Source organism: Ailuropoda melanoleuca, chromosome 1 (genome assembly GCF_002007445.2).
Source record: "Ailuropoda melanoleuca isolate Jingjing chromosome 1, ASM200744v2, whole genome shotgun sequence".
NCBI lineage: Eukaryota > Metazoa > Chordata > Mammalia > Carnivora > Ursidae > Ailuropoda > Ailuropoda melanoleuca.
Genome location: NC_048218.1, coordinates 108039910 through 108057839, shown reverse-complemented (window position 1 = coordinate 108057839; position 17930 = coordinate 108039910). Strand labels below are relative to the sequence as shown.

Genomic DNA, 17930 nt, shown 5'->3' with positions numbered 1-17930 from the left:
TTGAAACACATCTTGAGTTTTGACAGTTACCCCTAATGCATTCACTTAGATAATAAAATTTAAATACATCTGAATGACAAAAATGAGCTTGGGAGAAAACCCCTGAACTAGTAAATATGTCCTGAACCCTATCGTTTTGTTCCTTGGATGGAAACCCATGTGTCCAGGGAAGTTGGTGCTTTACTTATTAATAATTGGCATTTCTCTGCTATTTGAATGTTGAAAAAGATTTTCATTTAATTTGGTGAAATTATAATTAGGCACCTAAAGTCTAGAAAAGAATGTATGCAGCTTGATTTTTGGGAGAGAGGAGAGAAGAGTGAGGGTTGTTGGGAGTGGACAGCTAATAGAAAGATAGTTGTCAGATCCAAATACAAATGTACAGATGGGATGAATTATATACTTACACCTAAAATAGTGAGAAAATATATTTCCTTAGGAAATTCTTCCTATAATCTTTAGTCCTTAGTATAATAAAATACTTTTTCTATTAGGGGTGATAGTCCTTTGCCTTAGCTCTCTATCTCTAAAACTCAGCGGGAAGAAAATTTTTAACATCTCAGACAAAATGTCACTTGGGATCCGTTTATAAAAATGATCAAACAAGTGAATTATTTACCTGAGAAAGAGAAATTTTCCCCAAGCATCTAGTTAACTTTTTCTAAATCAGATTCCCTGTCAGTGTGTAAACACTGGGTGGCCCTGTAATGATTTGTTGTCTGTTTTGGTTGATTGAATGTGCATTTAACCCAATGCCCGGTTTTCATTTGCACTTAGGATGGAGCTATCTAATTATATATCCTCCAACAATATATGAACCACTGACTTGTTCGCTTAATGTCTTGTGTGTTTAATGTGACCCACATGTCCTGAGCTGTCCTGCTGGCTGCAGGCTATGAAGGACTCTGACACCCTGTTGCTCCCAGTGGAGTCCCAGCACCCCTTAGTTACAGCAAGTGTCTGTCTGATAACCTTCTAGTTTCTTCTGTGTCACTGTTTAACCTCTGGGTTCTGCTCTCCTATTATATGAATATTACCATATATGTCCAGTCTTTAGTGATGTCATTTGGTGTATGAACTATAAAGCCTTTGTAGGGCCTGGGTTTTTAAGTCGTGACTCCCTGAAACATTGTTTTAAAATGAACTATTTCATGTGTATTGTGGCTACCCACATCATTAGGCTAAAAAAATCTTATCTGTATTGTCTGCCGTTTTCTTGCTGTCCCCTTTCTGTAGGACTTCTGTAACTCTGCTGTCTCCCTTCTGGAAGACTTTGACAACATAATGGTAACACCCCTGCTGTCATTCCTTTTTCTGGCTTTTTGTTTTTTAAGTAAATTTTTATAGCATTACTCTTTGAACATCAAAGTGAGAAGCGGGTTATTCTTCTATAGCTGGGAAAACTTATAGTCTTCATTTCACTTTTACTCACTTGGTTTATGTTTGAGACTGTAACACAGAATCATGAATGCATCGATCATGTTCGTATCATGGGATTTATTTCTGAAAGTTTTTCCCTTTGATTGCCTCATGATTTTCATCATTTATGTGTACGGTATAGAAACCAATGGACATTCATGGCCTGGGCTTGGGAACGTAGACCAGTTCCTGCACCTTCATCTCAGTTCCAGTTTTGAACCCATCTGTTCCCGAGCTCTTGCTTCCCTTTGTGGTAATTCACATCATTAGCAGAGGAACGCATGGCATGCTGATTCATAGGCCAGTGCAAGATAACGCAAACTGTGGTTATGAAATACGCCCTTCTCATCACATCCCACTCACTGGCTATTCTGAAATTCTCAACAGAACGCATCATCTCTATTTTCTTTCCGGGACGGAGAAGATTTTTTTTTTGAGCATAGGTCTTGTGCGTGCATGTCCTAAGACTTCACCTCTACTGCTTTGCCTGGGCTAGCTAAGAATGCATGTTTTGCATTAAATTACCTATAGGTTTCTGTATCAGGTAGCCAGCCCACAACATAAACCCAAGAAGCATTAGAATAAAAAAGAGCACACATCTCAGATGTGAATGTAAGTCAACTTGTTTCACTGCCAATTTTAATGGGTAACATTTTCTGTACGTTGGTGAAAATGTCCGTAATTACACACTCAAGCTTTGAAAATATTTAGATTATTAAATACTTGCTATGTAGGCAATTTCTTTAAAAGTTATTCAAAGTTTGGAGACTTCTGAAAAGAATCAACTTTTCTATCAAATTTTCTTGACACTTTGTGGTGTACAGAGAGCAGGTGAGGTTTTTATTTAAAAATTTGAAGTAAACTTTATCAAATTAAAAAGTATTTTGGAAATAGCTTATGTTTGCTGTTGGGCATTTTGTTTAGATGATGATGTAATTTGGATAAAATAGAATTTGCATCAATCAATGATTTTGCTTTTTTTTTTTTAAAGACCAAATGTTTATCAAGTATTTAAAGTCATAAGGTTCTATGCTTTCTATATTCTTTCAAATTAATGGAAATGTGTGTATATATCTTTGCTGTCCTTTTCACCATTCTTATTTTCCTTCAATTTTCTCCAGTATTAAGAATGTAGTAAATGTATATCCTAACCAGTCATATATTCATCATTTATGGGCATGTTAAGAGTATATTGTAAAAGTTCCTTATTGTGTGAGGTGTTTATTTGAGAATGAATCAGTTTGTTCCAGGCATTAATGTTACTGTTAATTGATTCCCAACCAAGTTATATTTTATATGAAAGCATTATAAAAGAAACATGCATAACTGTTCAACTGGACCTCTTGTATTTATAGAATTTTCTCTGTGTCTATTGTCTGCAAGCAAAATACACCAGTATGATGTGAGGACCATAATTTCTGGCTCACACCATGTGTTATTTTAGCCTTGGGCACCATTACTCAGTACCTTCCAAAGTAGTAGTCATGAATAGAACCCTTTTTGCTAGGTGACTCATAAAACATTACCCATTGATTTTCACAGGGGGACTTCTTACTAAATCTGCATTATCAGAAACAAAGTCACAAAATCTGACTGTGGTTTTTTTTAGGTACAGTTTGTCTCTCTACTTGAGACACTTAAACACCATTGAAAAGTTACTAAATAGGGATTTCAACAATTCATTGCTAGTGAACTGAGTGAATAGAAAATCCCTGGTCCTGAAATGCTGATTGTCACTGCTTGGTGTCAGCTAATTGGAGGCATAACCAATTCTCTTCTACAAAGAGGTCTTCACATTTTTTCGGTTGCCTTAGGGGGAGTAATTGTTAAATGAAGAGAACAAGACCCAGAAGAATGAAAATTATGTTTGAGGATGATCTATCAAGAATTTTTCATTTACTGGATTCATTTATTTCAAATTATGCAAAAGGCCCTTGAATCACCATCTCTGAGTCCAGATACTTCTCTTGTCTGATTACAAATAAAGCAGTAAGAGAGAACTGCTCTTATAAAGGCCAGGAAGATGGGTCAGTATTGAATAGCACAGCTTCTTAAGGTTTTAGAAAGTGGAAGGTTAAAAAAAAAAAAAATTCCATGGGTTTATGTTTCTTCTATGGAGGCAAGCCCAAAGCAAAATGCATAGAAACAGACTAGAGAGACCACATGTAGGAATTTACCTCAGGTCGCAATGTAGTTACCAGAACTTCCCAGTTAACTGAAGCTTATTCCTTTAGCACATGTAAATCAGGTGTCTGAGCCATGGGGGCTTGAGCAGGGGCACAACCATGTCTTGTTTTCTCTTCTAGTGATGCGCTCGAAGTCAGACTTCAGCTGGCTAGACATAAATATTTGGTCAAAAACCAGCCTCTTGAGTTATCCTTTGGCTCACATACAAATATGAACTTTTTTTAAAAAAGATTTTATTTGAAAGAGAGAGAGACAGAGCATGAGTAGAGGGGAGGAAGCAGAGGTAGAAGGAGAGGCAGACCCCCCCCCACCCCGCCCACCGAGTAGCGAGCCTGATGTGGGACTCAGTCCCAGGACCCTGAGATCGTGACCTGAGCCAAAGGCAGACGCTTAAACGACTGAGTCACCCAGTTGCCCCTAAAAATATGAACTTAATGTTACCCTTGAATGTTTCAGTTAAGCCCAATAAATCAAGAGGGGGAAATTGAGCTACTTTGCGGGTATTAATGCAGGTCAAATAAGTAATTGTTAGAATGATAGATGCTAAAAATTAAAATTGAATTTTCAAAACAAAAGATGGTGCTAAAAAATATGGGGCATTTGGAAAGCATTTGGTAAACTGATGCTGAAATGTAAATCTGAATTTACTTCTGGAACTCTTGGTTAACAGATAAAACTAATTTAAATCTTAGAGTTTCTCAATATTCATTGAGTACTTGCTATGTGCCAGACACCATGCTAGAAACTGCTTAAAAATAAAGCTTAGAAAGTTTTCAGTAAATAACAGATAAATGGATTATATATAACTAAGGTGATCATATGTCCTGATTTGCCAGGCATAGTACCACTTTGCACCTCTTGTCCTGGCCTGTTCTGGTTTGGATGATACATTATATAGTCTCTTGTTGATTTAATGCAGCAAAACCACCCCCACCAACGTCAAGAAACTTAATAAAACTGAGTCTTTAGTATCCTTGCTTATTCCCACATTGTGGTCCTTGTTTGGCATTGGTAAAGTCTTTCAAGTCACTAAAGAACTTCTCTTATTTGTTCTTTATCAACAAATTCAACTATTTGTGCAATTATCGATATAATGTGTTTCTAGGATTATTTTGGGGTTAAACCAAAAGTAGGGCATTTCAGTTCTGTGGGAGAGACTGGGGTATTTTTCATTCGAGGAAACATGATGATAAAGCCATGCACAGAGTACATGGGGACTGTGTCCTAGCTTGGAGGATTTGATTTTCCCAGGAAGGATATTGTAGATCTGTATTATTACCTACTATACTTACATAAGTCAGGAAAAATTGGTGGTAGGAGGGAGCATAGTATGTTCATAAGTAAATAGTTTACCTTGAGGCAAAAATGATTGACAGAGAATGCATGAATTTTACAGTGTAAAAAATGTATGTGAGATTTCTTATCTCTTTCTCTGTTTCTTTGAAAGTTAGTGTTTTACCTTATGCGTTAATTTTGTGATTTTTTTTTTAATGTAGAGTAGTTTTAAATTCCTATTTCTTAAGCGTCCACCATCTCAACTGTTACCTGCCAATAAGAGTGTTTCCCGGGAACTCAGCTGTTTCCCTTATTAGTATTCTAGTTTACTCCACATGTAAGTCATAGTTCCTTTCGTAGTGTTCTTCAATAAGCATAGAGTGTGAAAAGATCTCTCTTAATGCATCTGCGTGCAGCTGTCACACACAGATCACATCTTGTTCCCTCTAAGACAAAATACGATGTGGGAATTATAAACACTTTTGGATCTCAAGATTTTAACTCACATATAAATAATTCATTTTTCTTCCTTTCTGTAAAAAGGATAATGTGCAAATATTTGTCCCCACAAAAAGCAAAATAGTGTATTTCAGAGACCTTGTAGGGCACTGTCAGGGAGCACGGATTCAAGGAGTGACATTTAACGATGTGGTTGATCTGATGACTCCTTGGCAGTGTTTGGAAGATCAGAAGCCTTTCAGATGCTCTGGGGGTGGGGGTGAGGGGAGAGTTGTAGATCCTGGATGGCCACACTGCCATGGAATGAGATCTCACAGAAGGGAGTTGGGGCAATTTCCCTTAAACCCAAGTAAATATGACATAATTGCACTTAGATTAATCAGCTAAAGGCTGAGGGTATCTTTATTGTCCCCTATTCTGGAAATTGAAATTCTTGTTGAAGCCATTATTTGCACTCTCAGCAACTTGCGTTTGGCCCATGGATAGATGGTCAGTCGCCTTAGGAAATGCCCTCAAGTGATTTTATATGAGGATCAGAGAAAGGATTTTACCAAAGGATGTATACATTTGGTTTTAATATTTCAGTAACAAGTCTTAATAGAGATTCCTCTCTCTGGTTTTTATTAGAGTGAGTTGTGGAGGCTCTATGTCACTAAAGGATAAGCACCAAATGAAGATTTAAGTATTTCCATTTTTAATATCACATATGGAGACATCTTATCATAACGGCAAGCGCCCTGGCTGAGTTCGGATGATGACTCTGCCAGGTCCAGCTTGGTGAGCTTGCTCAGCTGCTCAAGCTTGTTGAAACTGGCTTTTTCTCTGAAGAAAGTGAGTGAGGATGGTCCTCCCTCTCTGCAGAGTTCTTGTGAGAAAATGGGAGTAAGAACAAGAAGTCCAGTCTCCGGCATAGCATAGATGTTTAATGATTGTTGTTTGCCCTCTAAAACTAAATGTTTAGTTTTCTCTCTGTTATAAGAGTCTACGCTATTTTCCAAGCACATTAAATAGTTTTGTAGAAGTATAATTTAACACTTTTGAAAAATGAGAACATCTGTTCTATAAAACAACAGTAAAATATTTTGGAATAAACCCCATTCTTTAAAATTAGTTAAGTCCTGTAAAAACCCAGGGATGGTTGGAAGCTAGACTTTTTTGTGATGATTATTGCAAGCTGCCATGAAATAGCTTCTGACACCATAACATAAAACACGTACAGCTGCTCTTATAAATATATTTATTTTTCAAAGGACAACACATGTATTAAATTGAGACTGGTAAGCAGAATTTAATTGGTTTTGTATTGTAGCTCATTAGAATTATATTTGCTATTGACGTGCATTTTTATTGATTGTATTCTAATTGATGATTAGTCATAGGAGATACCACAATCATCTCTTGACTACATGGTTAAATAGATAATTTTAGGTCACTATGAATAAACTTCATTAAAAAGTCATGAAATTTGTATATGGCATTTCTATAAGAGAACACATATTCTCTTTCTTTTATGGGCACAGAGTGCTACATCTCTGGTTTCAGATTTCACACTGAGGGTCATGCCTTTCAGTCTAGAGGGGGATTTATATCCTGGGCTGTACAGGAAAGCTATCTCAGCCTCTTTGATAAGTAGACTATTGATTATTTTGGCTTGTATTTATGTCTGTGTTACTATTGGATACATCTATAGTCTTTGGAAGAGATAAGTTTAATAGTCTCTACACACATAGAAAATTGATGAGAAGTTATATTTAATGTAGTTTGGAAAACTCCAAGTTGTATAATCATCTAATTAGATTTGGTGTCATGGATTATTGGGGTTATTAGCCAGGAGTGCAAATCAAGCTCTAGCTGTTATGATCAAGAGTCCACCTCGGCTTTGTTTTCCAGGGCCCACCGGGGGACCAGGCTGCTCTCTTTGCTGCACAGGCTCGGCCCTCCCCTCAGCTCCCCCAGTATCCAGGGCTGCAGCAAGCACAGGTATCCGCATTTGCTTTGTAGATGCTGCTGGGATTTTTAATGTTCATTATTTGAAATGGGAAACCAAGTAAATGAGATATCAGCTCTTTATGGGGTTTAGAACGTAGTACGTCTGCTTATAGATTATCATTGACATCCCAAAAAAAGCATTACCAGTGATGAACAAGCCTTAGGATTGAGTGATTTAAAGAACATAAAATATTTCAGAAAGTTCTTGAGTTAAAAATATATATAACCTCTCTGTTAACGATGATGGTAGATGTTGAAATGCTTCACAGTCCCAGAGTACTTATTTTCTGTTAAAATGAATAATGATGTAATTCATAATTGAATTTATCAAAGTAAAAGATAGGTTTGCCGAGGAATCATGGTAGAATAAGAAGGTAATTGGCTTTGCAGTCAGACCATGTTGCAGTTCCTGGCAACTTACCAGTTGTGTAACATTGTGCAGGTTATTCTGTGTCTTGGTTTCCTTCTTTGTAAAGTAGAGATGAGCATGTGAGGATTTAAGACCACCTGTGGAACCAGCACAGCATCAGATCCGTGGTAGCCGCTCAACACATGATAGACTTGCTGCAATATAATGCGACTCTTGAGCTATTTTTCCTAATAATTTTGTTGTTTCTGCATCTCTATACTTTTACTCTGTCCCTCTCATAATTACGAGCCCGGGGATGTTGGTGAGATTGCTAGTGGGGCTAACAGTTCCCACGTCTGCAGCCAAAAGGCCATCTGCGATTGGCTCTCCAGCACTGAGCCCCACAGCGGGATCCGTGCATGCTGCTGGCTGGACGTTGATTATGCATTACTCTGTCTTCCAAGTCAGAGCCATTAAACTACCTTAGAGTGTGGTTCTTGGAGGATTGAAGAACAGGCCTCTTCTATTTCAATCAGCATTCCGTTCTATAACTTGCAGATAGTCACCCAGCAGAACCTCAGGTTTTTCATTTACATTAGGTTTCAAGATTAGGGGAACAGGCACTCGTATATTAATACTGAATAGAAAAAATTAAATATTCAGAGTATTGGTAGAGTGCTGAAAAGGGCTATAGTCCAACCTAGGCTAGAGGGTATCGAATAGTCCCCAATGATACCCTTACACTCTGGTTAAGTAAGGTATTGTTTTTTTGGTTTTTGTTTTTTGGTAACTGATTAGCTACTACAGGCAAATTCATCAGATCCAAGGTGTAGGTGTAGTTATATATCAGGAAAGTGTACTACCATCATTTTAATTTACACTGGACATAGGTAGCTTTTCTTTCTAATTTTGGAAATGAAATTAATGGTGCTTGGGATCTGTTGAACATTGATGTCATCTGTGCACTTAAGGTATGGATGCTTGCTTGCTTATTTCTATACAGAAACATGTCTCTCCTTCCCTCAAAATAAGCAACTGATTCTAAAACTGATCTCTTAACCAAATGAGGATGTGTTTTGTTTTTTAAGATTTACTTATTTACCAGAGAGAGAGAGCATGAGTGGGAGGGGCAGAAGGAGAAGGAGAGTGAATCCCAAGCAGACTCCATGAAGAGCGGCAAGCCCGATGCAGGGCTCAGTCTCAGGACCCTGAGATCATGACCTGACCTGAAGCCAAGAGTCGGACGCTCAACCAACTGTGCCACCTAGCCGCCCCTCGTTTTCTTTTCATTGAAATTTCTGATGAATCATGATCCAAACAGTTCATTCTATTGCTTTCTCACTAGCCTCTTACCTCCAGAGTAGTCCTTCTCATATGTTGGATTGTAAGAACCTTTGAGAACAGTGACTTTCAGGGAATTCGTCCTGGGTTTGTTTTTGCCCCATGTAGCTCAGTGATAGCAAAGTTGGCAGTAAACTGAAACACTGACTCCTTGTGCCCCCCTGCAGACCATGCCCCAGGGCTATACGATGTATGGAACGCAGATGCCTCTGCAGCAGACCCCACAGCCGCAGGCTGGCGGCGTGGTCCTCTCTCCCAGCTACAGCTCCCGAACCTATCCGGCCGCACATTCCAACCCGGCGCTAATGGAAAGACTCAGACAGATGCAGCAGCAGCCCAGTGGCTACGTTCAGCAGCAGGCGTCGCCATACCTGCAGCCCTTGACTGGCTCTCAGAGGTGATACATGTGGAAATAATGATTGCAATAGCAGACACTCACATTCTTGTATTTGTTACACATTGTCTAGGGCATGGTGCTTTATAATTGTTTTTATGAGCATGCATATTTGCATATAATTTACATTCTGTCATCTCATTTTTAGTAGCATCCAGATAGAGGATCAAAATAAGCAGTGCCCCATCTTATTTATTTCATTCAAGGCCCCTGTGGTTAAACTCACATCTGCCATAGTATGGGTGTAATATTTTAGATGATGCCAGTGTGTTAGCTCCAAAGTTTTATGCTCTTTCAAAAAGATTTTGGCTAAAAATACCTTAAGATGAAAAAATTGCTGATTATTGTTAGCATTGCCTTACTAGAATATTTTGACTGGAGCCATAAAATCTGTGAATGTTAATACTCACTGTGCATGGTGCCCACAACAGTTTTGTTATATTTTAGTTTCCACCTTTTCTGCTTAAGGTATGGTTGGCAAAAGAGGATCATGAAAGATTCTTTCTCAATTCTTGCTGTAATTGAATCCCATAGACATAGTGCATGGTGACCACCAGCCACGTGTGGCTATTTAAAGTAAGACTTATTAAAGTTAAATTAGAAACCTAGTTTCTGAGTCACACTAGTCACATTTTAAGTGTTCAATAACCCCATGCAGTCAAGCAGAGCCAACTTTGAAGGTGTGGGACCTGTGCAGTCACACAGTAAGTACACTGTGTTTAGAAGGCCCCCATGCTTAACGTAATGGTCTACTGGTACTGTCTGGAAAATCCTCCTAGTTTTTGATCAAGGAACCTTGTGTTTTTGTTTCACACTGAGACCCAGAAATTATACAGCTGGTCCTGGAGGCCAGTAGCTATCTTATTGGACAGCACAGCTGTATAACATTTTAGGCATCGTAAAAACTTCTGTTGGATAACATTGGTCTAGAAGAATTAAGTTTCATGCAAAATTTTGCATTATAGTAGACAGCAGCTTAGCTTCCATGTGTTACAATCAGTCGCTGTGCATTAACACCAAGTTGTTACAGCTTGGAAAGTTGGCGTGGTTGATGGTAGCACATTTGGGAAAATAAATAAAATTGGAAAAACATGCATTGTGTTTATTATCTAATAAGTGGCAGCGCAGCATATTGCCTATGAGCTTAAACTTCAGAGCTCAGCAGTTGTGGGTTTCAGTCCCACCTGTGCTCTCTACCTGACGGTCTGAATAACTTTGGGAAGTTGCTTCTCTAGTCTCTGTTGTCTCATTTTTAAAATAGGGGTAACAAAATGCAAGTCAAAAGCACATTGAGGTATCACTTCTCATCAGTCAGAATGGGTAGTATCAAAAAGACAAGAAATAACAGGTGTTGGCAAGGGTGTGGAGAAAAAGGGAATGCTTGTGGCCTGATGGTGGTGATATGAATTGGTGCAGCTGCTGTGGAAAGCAGTATGGAGATTCCTCAAAAAATAAAAAATAGAATTGCCAAATGATTCAATAATTCCACAGCTGGGTATTTACTCAGAGAATACAAAAACACTAATTTAAAGGGACACATGCACCCCTGTGTTTACTGCAGCATTATTACAATAGCCAAGGTATGGAGGCAGCCCAAGTGTCCATTGAAAGATGAATGGATTAAGAAGATGTCATGTATATATAGAACAGACTATTACTCAGCCATAAAAAGAATGAGTTCCTGCCATTCGTGACAAAACAGCTAGAAAGTATAATGCTAGTTGAAATAAGTCAGAGAAAGACAGATACCATAAGATTTCACTGATATGTGGAATCCGAAAAACAAAACAATTAATAAACAAACAAAAAATAGAAACAGACTAATACAGAGAACAAACTGGTGGTTGGTTGCCAGAGAGAAAAGGGCAGAGAGATGGGCAAAATAAGTGAAGGGGATTACGAGGCACAGATTTCTAGTTATAAAATAAGTATGTTACAGGGATGAAAAGTACAGCATAAGGAATATAGTCAGTACTATTGTAATAACCTTGGTGACAAGTGGTAACTACACTTACCGTGGTGAGCACTTCATAATGTATAGAATTGTTGGATCTCACCCACTCACTGCTTAACTGCAGGCCATGCAATTTGAAAGCAAAATTTCTTATATGCATTTGAAAAAAAATAAAACTGAAGTTGAGCTGCTTCTCATTTCCAAATTGCTGTCCAAAATACAAATGTCAACTATCTTTCAGTTAAAAGTTTTAACTAAATAAAATGGGGATAATAAAACTGCTGACCTCAAAGGGTTGCTGTGGGGAGTAATGAAATAATACATTTCAGACTCGTTACCACTGTGCCTTCTTCAGAGTAAATGCTCAAATAATGTCACTTATTATTAAAAACTATTAAAATATTTTTAAAAAGTAACTTAACCATGATTGCAATTTTATCTTAAGTAGTGAGCATGCTTGCTGTCCTTTGTCCAGTGACTCCATTTCTCCCTGGGAATAGATTATCTTAATCACTGGTCTGTACTGCATGTGAATCGTACAACTGAATACTGAACACAGCCGTTTCTCTGTGAACGTGCGTAATGTGCCAGTGGCACTGATGAAGAATATGGCAGTTTGCCTGCGTGTGAAACCAAGTTGTGCTATTTTTTTTTTTTTTTTAGCAGACTGAATCATCAGTCCCTTCAGCAGAGCCCTCTGGTAGGTGGAGGAATCGATGCGGTGCTGACTTCCACACATCCAAGCCTTCCCTCGGTGCCCCTGCCTCAGGACCCAATGAGACCCAGGCAGCCACAGGTTCGACAGCAGCAGAGGCTCCTCCAGGTCCGTGGCTGGGAGTGAGGGCAGTGCATGGGGGCTTCTCAGTAGTCCTAAGAAATAAGAGGCACTCTTATTTATTAAAGAGGCTTGAATTACCAAGTTCCAAGGAACTCTGTGTAGTTGACCCTAGGAGCTCAACTGATGTAATTCAGTTCCAACTTGTCCAGGGTCTTCCTTTCTCTGTGCTTTTGCCAGGTTATGGGCAGGAGGGTGCGTTTTGCAGAATACCCTTCTCCTTTCACAGAGGTTCAGGAGAGGGTAACTGGCTGCCTTTATCTTAATAATGTAAGCGTCAGCTCACCCACTCACTGTTTAACTATAGGCCATGCAATTTGAATGCAAAATTTCTTCTCTGTGTTTAAAAACAAGCAAAACCAAAATTGAGCTGTCCACAGCTTTCATCAGATTCCCAGAGGGGTCTGTCTGTAATCCAAAAAATTATCTCTGACACTTCTGGTCTGATTTAAGCTGGGAAGTTGGAGTGACGTACGTAGGATATTTCATGTTGTCTCTGGCTATCCTTCATTTAATTGATGTAAATATTTGAGTACCTTGGATAAAGGATTCCTCCTCTTGACACATTCTTCTAACATATTCATTTAGGAAATATAGGCTATTGATTTTTTACCTGTTCCATTTGTCTTCATTATTAGCAAGTTTGTCCTATGTTACTAGATTGGATATTGTCTGAGTCTGTACAGTGGACTCATCAGTAATTCACCGTGAGATGCACTGTCATTTTCTGTGTTACTAAGAAAGAAATAAGAACACCACCAAAAATGGGGAGTCTAGTAGAACTGGGGTATCCAAACCTATACTCTGGGAATGAGTTCAATGAAACTGTCATGCAGAAAGGAACAGTAAAGCAACATGCATGTCTCAACCTTGACCCTGGTTGGAGGGAAGAAAAGAATACCTCCCCTGAGAATTTGAACCACAAGTTCAAGTGAGTTTGAGATCTGAATTCAGTGTGATCCAAAAAGTTCTAGTTGACAGTACTCTCAGGTGTTAGGCAGAAGCCAACACAAATCCTCTAGAAAAATGGACTTTACAATTATAAAATGGCATTAGTTGTAAGATGCCATTAGTTGCATCTCAGTGTGTAGTAAGAGTTCAATAAGAAAATATAAGAAAAGCACTCATTTAGTAATATTATTAAGAATAGTCATAGTGATATTTTCATAAATTGTCTCAGGTTCTGAGAAAATGTTTTAGAACTTAATAGAACTGATATTTATATTTCCCTCTGTTTTAAATTTCTCATTTCCAAATCACAAAGGAAAGTTATTACATTATTTATTTACTACTTCCTGTCTTACACTGCTTTTCAAGGCTGCAAATTTTGAAAGTGTTTTTTTATTGGTTAACATGTACTTTTTATCCCAAGTAGCATAATATGCCCTTCTGGTAATTTTTTCATTACTACAAATTCCCTGGAGATAAAGAAAAGGGATTTGCTTCTGCCTCAGGATTATGCTTACTCTTTTCTTGGTGACTGACTACCTCCAAAAGGAACAAATTGATAATTATGAGGTTAGGTTCGATTTTTCTTGGAAGAATTCATGGAGAGCCAAATGGAGAGTTGGCTTTGTATTGCAGTCATTATGGTTCTGGTCCCACTTGCATTGTCCTAGTTGGGAGTGACCCTGCCCAGACCTGCTGCTAGGATTCCACATCCATGAATGTTGACACTCAGTGGGAAATACCATCTGGTCATAGTTATTTATTACCTTGCCCTAAAGAAGACAAATTTGGGGGATAGTACGCAAACCAAGTAGGAAATGCAGAGGATGAAAAGAAGTCCAGCATTGTCGTCATCAAGATGAAGTGCCTGGGTGGAGGACACATTGAAGGTTACTGAGACAAACCACCTATTAATATTTTCCTCTCCTCTGTGTTCCACATGGCGGATGAGTAGTGTGTGTTTCTTCTGTGACTTGGAAGTGTTTTCTAAGGGCTCTTTATTTATGCCAACTCGGTCACTGTTTTTATGCTGGTAATTTTTGCCAGAACTTCCCACATATGCATCTTCCTTTTAAGAAAATATTCTAATCTTCAAGAATTAGTCCTCTTCTTCTTCCTGTTTTTCTTTTTTTAAGAAGTCTACATTTTTCTTTAAAAAAAAAATTAATCTTCAAGAGTTCCTCTAGATGTCATAGGGACTAAAAAGGTAATTACTTAGTAGTCCTTTTCCAACCTACTGGTATAAGATAGGATAAAGTATGTGCAAGAGCAGATAACATGAAAGATGTTAAAACAGTAAGTATAAAGGGTGTCCCTGGACTGCAGAGGGCAGTATAGACGGTGAACACTGTGACAACAGAAGGAAGAGCTCCTTGGGGTTGTGGTGGTCCTAGAAGCCTACAAGGAGAACAGATGTAGGTCTTGACCTTGAAAGATGAATAATGTTTATCAGGACAAAGATGCAGGAGGTAAGTGTATATCATTTTCGTTGCAACAACATAATTAGATAAAAGGTATATAGGGGAGGGGAGGGAGGAGATTGGAATATATTACCCTCTCTATTTAAGTGTCTAATCCTTTTCTCTTTCTTTCCAGATGCAGCAACCCCCACAGCCCCAGCAGCCCCCACAGCCCCAGAGTCAGACCCTTGGTCTCCAAGCGATGCAGCCCCAGCAGCCTTTGGTAAGGAACCTGGTGTTTTGGAACCAAACACGTGGGGTTCTTCTTTAAAGGCAGGTTGCATTTTTCATCCCATAAGATTCTTTGTTGAGAATTGAAATAGCTTAAATGTACACTCGCAAATTTTCCCTGTAACTTTTATCAGAGTAGCATATTTGTTTTCAGAAAGGTATAAATAAATATTGGGGTTCAGTAAGTTACACCATTTTTCCTCTTCAGATTTTTTCAGGCATTTCCATGGACTAAAATATTTATGTTGAGGCACCAGTTTTTTCTAAAAAATGTTAAAATGATAATTTACCTTATCTATTTGAGTTTTTATTGTAATTTCAAAAAAGCATGAATGTGCTTTCTAAAATATTATCTTCACTGATATAAAAGAAACTGATTTCAGCGAGTTATTTTCTGTAAGAATTTTCATATAATTCATAATCGTGTATTTAACTTCTTTAGCCTTGTAAGTCATATTTTGAAAACGTTAAGTGCATAGCATCAGGATTTTCTGAACCACAATAATTTACAACATCCTTTACTTTTCCAGGTGCCATATCCCTGCTTTATTATTTACTTAAGCATTTTTCTTCAAATTGCCTCTTTTTTCCTATTCATTTAAATAAGTATACTCTTTTTTAATGCCATCAGTGGTCAGTCACCTGCCACATATTGGAAATATCTGTAAATACTTACACTGAAGGTAACTGAACAGCATGAGTTGTGTGAGTGAGTCCTACCTAACAGGAACTGGCTTACTGCACTTTGGGAAACCCTGCTATAGACTCTTTTCAGGACAGGAGTAGAATGATGGATGGTTTCACAACTTTTGCAGTAAAGAAAGAACAACAGCGCCAGGACTGTAGTATATCAGGAGAGATCAGATCAGTAGAGCTAGGTGATAAAGGACAGGTAGTGCCCAAGTAGACTGATAATGGAACATCAGCAACTGGAATAGGACATCTCGGTGCATTGTACAAGCCTCCGCCTTGGCCGGTTTGGTCCCCATTAGCAAGGAAATTCTTCTTTATCATGAATCTAGTTTTTCTAGTTCCAGTTCTTTTTCTTTTTCTTTTTTTTTTTTTTTGGTATCTCACCCAAGAAGAAGATAGAACTCTTTATTTTGAAGTAATTTCAAACTAACAGAGGAATTAAAGAATAATACAAAGAATTACCATAAATCCTCTTCCCAGGTTCACTAATAACATTTTGTCATATTTGCTTTATTACTCTTTCTACACACGCAACATACGCACTCCCCTCGCTCCCTCCCCCCACCCCGATCTGTACATGAGTAAGTTGCAGACTCATGCCTCTTTAATCCAAATATTTCACTATGATCATTTAGGAACAAGGGTGCTCTCTTACAAAAACTTGGTTCAATTATTAAAATCAGGTAGCCTAACATTAATACAATATTACAATCTATACATCTTTTGCAAATTGTGCCAATTGCACCAATAATGTTCCTTATCGCAGTTTTTTTTTCTGGTCTAGGATCACATTTTGCATTTAGCTTTTCTGTCTTTTTACTCAGCTTTAATTGGGAACAATTCTGCAGCCCCTTTTTGTCTTTGTTTTTTTGTTTTCATGACCGTGACATTTTTGAAGTACATAGAATTTTTAGAGTGTAAATCAGTTTTTGATTTGTCTGATGTTTCCTCACGACTAGATTCAGATCATGCACTTTGGCGGGAGTATCACAGAGGTGATGTTGTATCTTTCTCAGGTATCACATTAGGATATACATTATTGGTGCTATTACATTAATCTTTTTCTTTAGGTGATATGATAGATTTCTCCACTATAGGCTTATTGATTTTTCTTTTGTAGCTAATAAATAATTTATGGAGATAACTTGATAAAATCTGACTATTCTTTTACTTATAGGCCTTTACCCACTAATATTACCATTTGTTAAATTATTCTTGGCCCAGTTCAATTTTGCTATGGTCGTGGAGAAATGATTAACTAGCTCCATTAGTCTGTATTTAACGGTTGGTATTCTATTTAAGGAAGAGCTTTCCCTTCTTCCCTCTTTGTCTATCTGTGTCTCCCTAAGTTGTGTTTTATATATGAAGCCTAACATTTTACTCTTCTATTTTATTTTAATTTTTTTAGAGAGAGAGAAAGAGAGGGACACACTGGTGGTGGTGGGGGGAAACAGGAGAGGGGGAGAGAGAGAATCTTAAGCATGCTCCATGCCCAGCATGGAGCCTGACACGGGGCTTGATCTCACAACCCTGAGATTATGACCTGAGCAGAAGTCAAGAGTCACTTGCTTAACCGACTGAGCCACCCAGTTGCTGCATATTAAGACATGCAGCTACTAGGGTGAGTTTAGACTCTTTCTCCCACTTCATCCGGTATTCCACAGTTACATATGGCATCTATTAGATTACATTTGCCAATTTACAAATTCACATTCCACCAAATATGTTATTGTATCATGCAGTAAAAAAGCTGAAAGTAGCCCTACTCTTTTGCTTCTGTATACAACAAAACATTCTGGTGATATTTTGACAGAAAACCAAGAAATAAACGATAATGTATCTGCAAATTATGTCATGGTGCATGTCTGGGATATTTGATGTTGGCATGACAAATTTTTAACCTTTTTTTCTTTCTCATTTAAAACAAAGACTTCCTATGCTATAATGCTCTTGTAAGCAACAGAGGCTTATGTAAAGAACTAGGGAAATAACTATAATACACCTTTTCAGAGATTCATGCAAATTCGTAAGTGAACACCTGATTAACAGTTGTAAGGAACCCATTAATTTAAGAATTGTAATTTCTTTGGCTAGCCATTATTAAAAAGGAAATGACTATATAATATCTACCATACCAGTAAAGCAAACATTAAGTGTAGAAATGCTTCAGTTACTTTTGAATATATAACAGTATGGTATTGGACATATTTAGTTGTTTTTGAACCCTTGATTCATATATGTAAATAAATATATATGAAATATGCACAGATAATCAGCTCATAATCAACCTTACATTTAATCTATATATTTAAACTTATTTTTATTTAATCAAAGATGCATAACTGCCATCCTAAGACCTTGAGTTTTGCTTTTCAAAAATGTTGACTTTAATTTGT

General features: G+C 37.8%; 1 protein-coding gene across 16 annotated transcripts in view; it reads left to right on the top strand.

Annotated features, from left to right (window-relative positions):
* The window catches only part of MED12L (mediator complex subunit 12L), a 361057-nt gene that overhangs the window by 328868 nt on the left and 14259 nt on the right, over window positions 1-17930 (top strand). For 13 of the 16 annotated variants that reach the window (XM_034664576.1, XM_034664493.1, XM_034664507.1 and 10 more), the window contains 4 exons: window positions 7231-7320; window positions 9187-9416; window positions 12031-12190; window positions 14747-14833. In XM_034664576.1, the coding sequence (XP_034520467.1) occupies window positions 7231-7320; window positions 9187-9416; window positions 12031-12190; window positions 14747-14833 (567 nt within the window). The remainder of the gene's footprint in view (window positions 1-7230; window positions 7321-9186; window positions 9417-12030; window positions 12191-14746; window positions 14834-17930) is intronic. The other 3 variants (XM_034664512.1, XM_034664526.1, XM_034664561.1) reach the window with 1 other exon arrangement.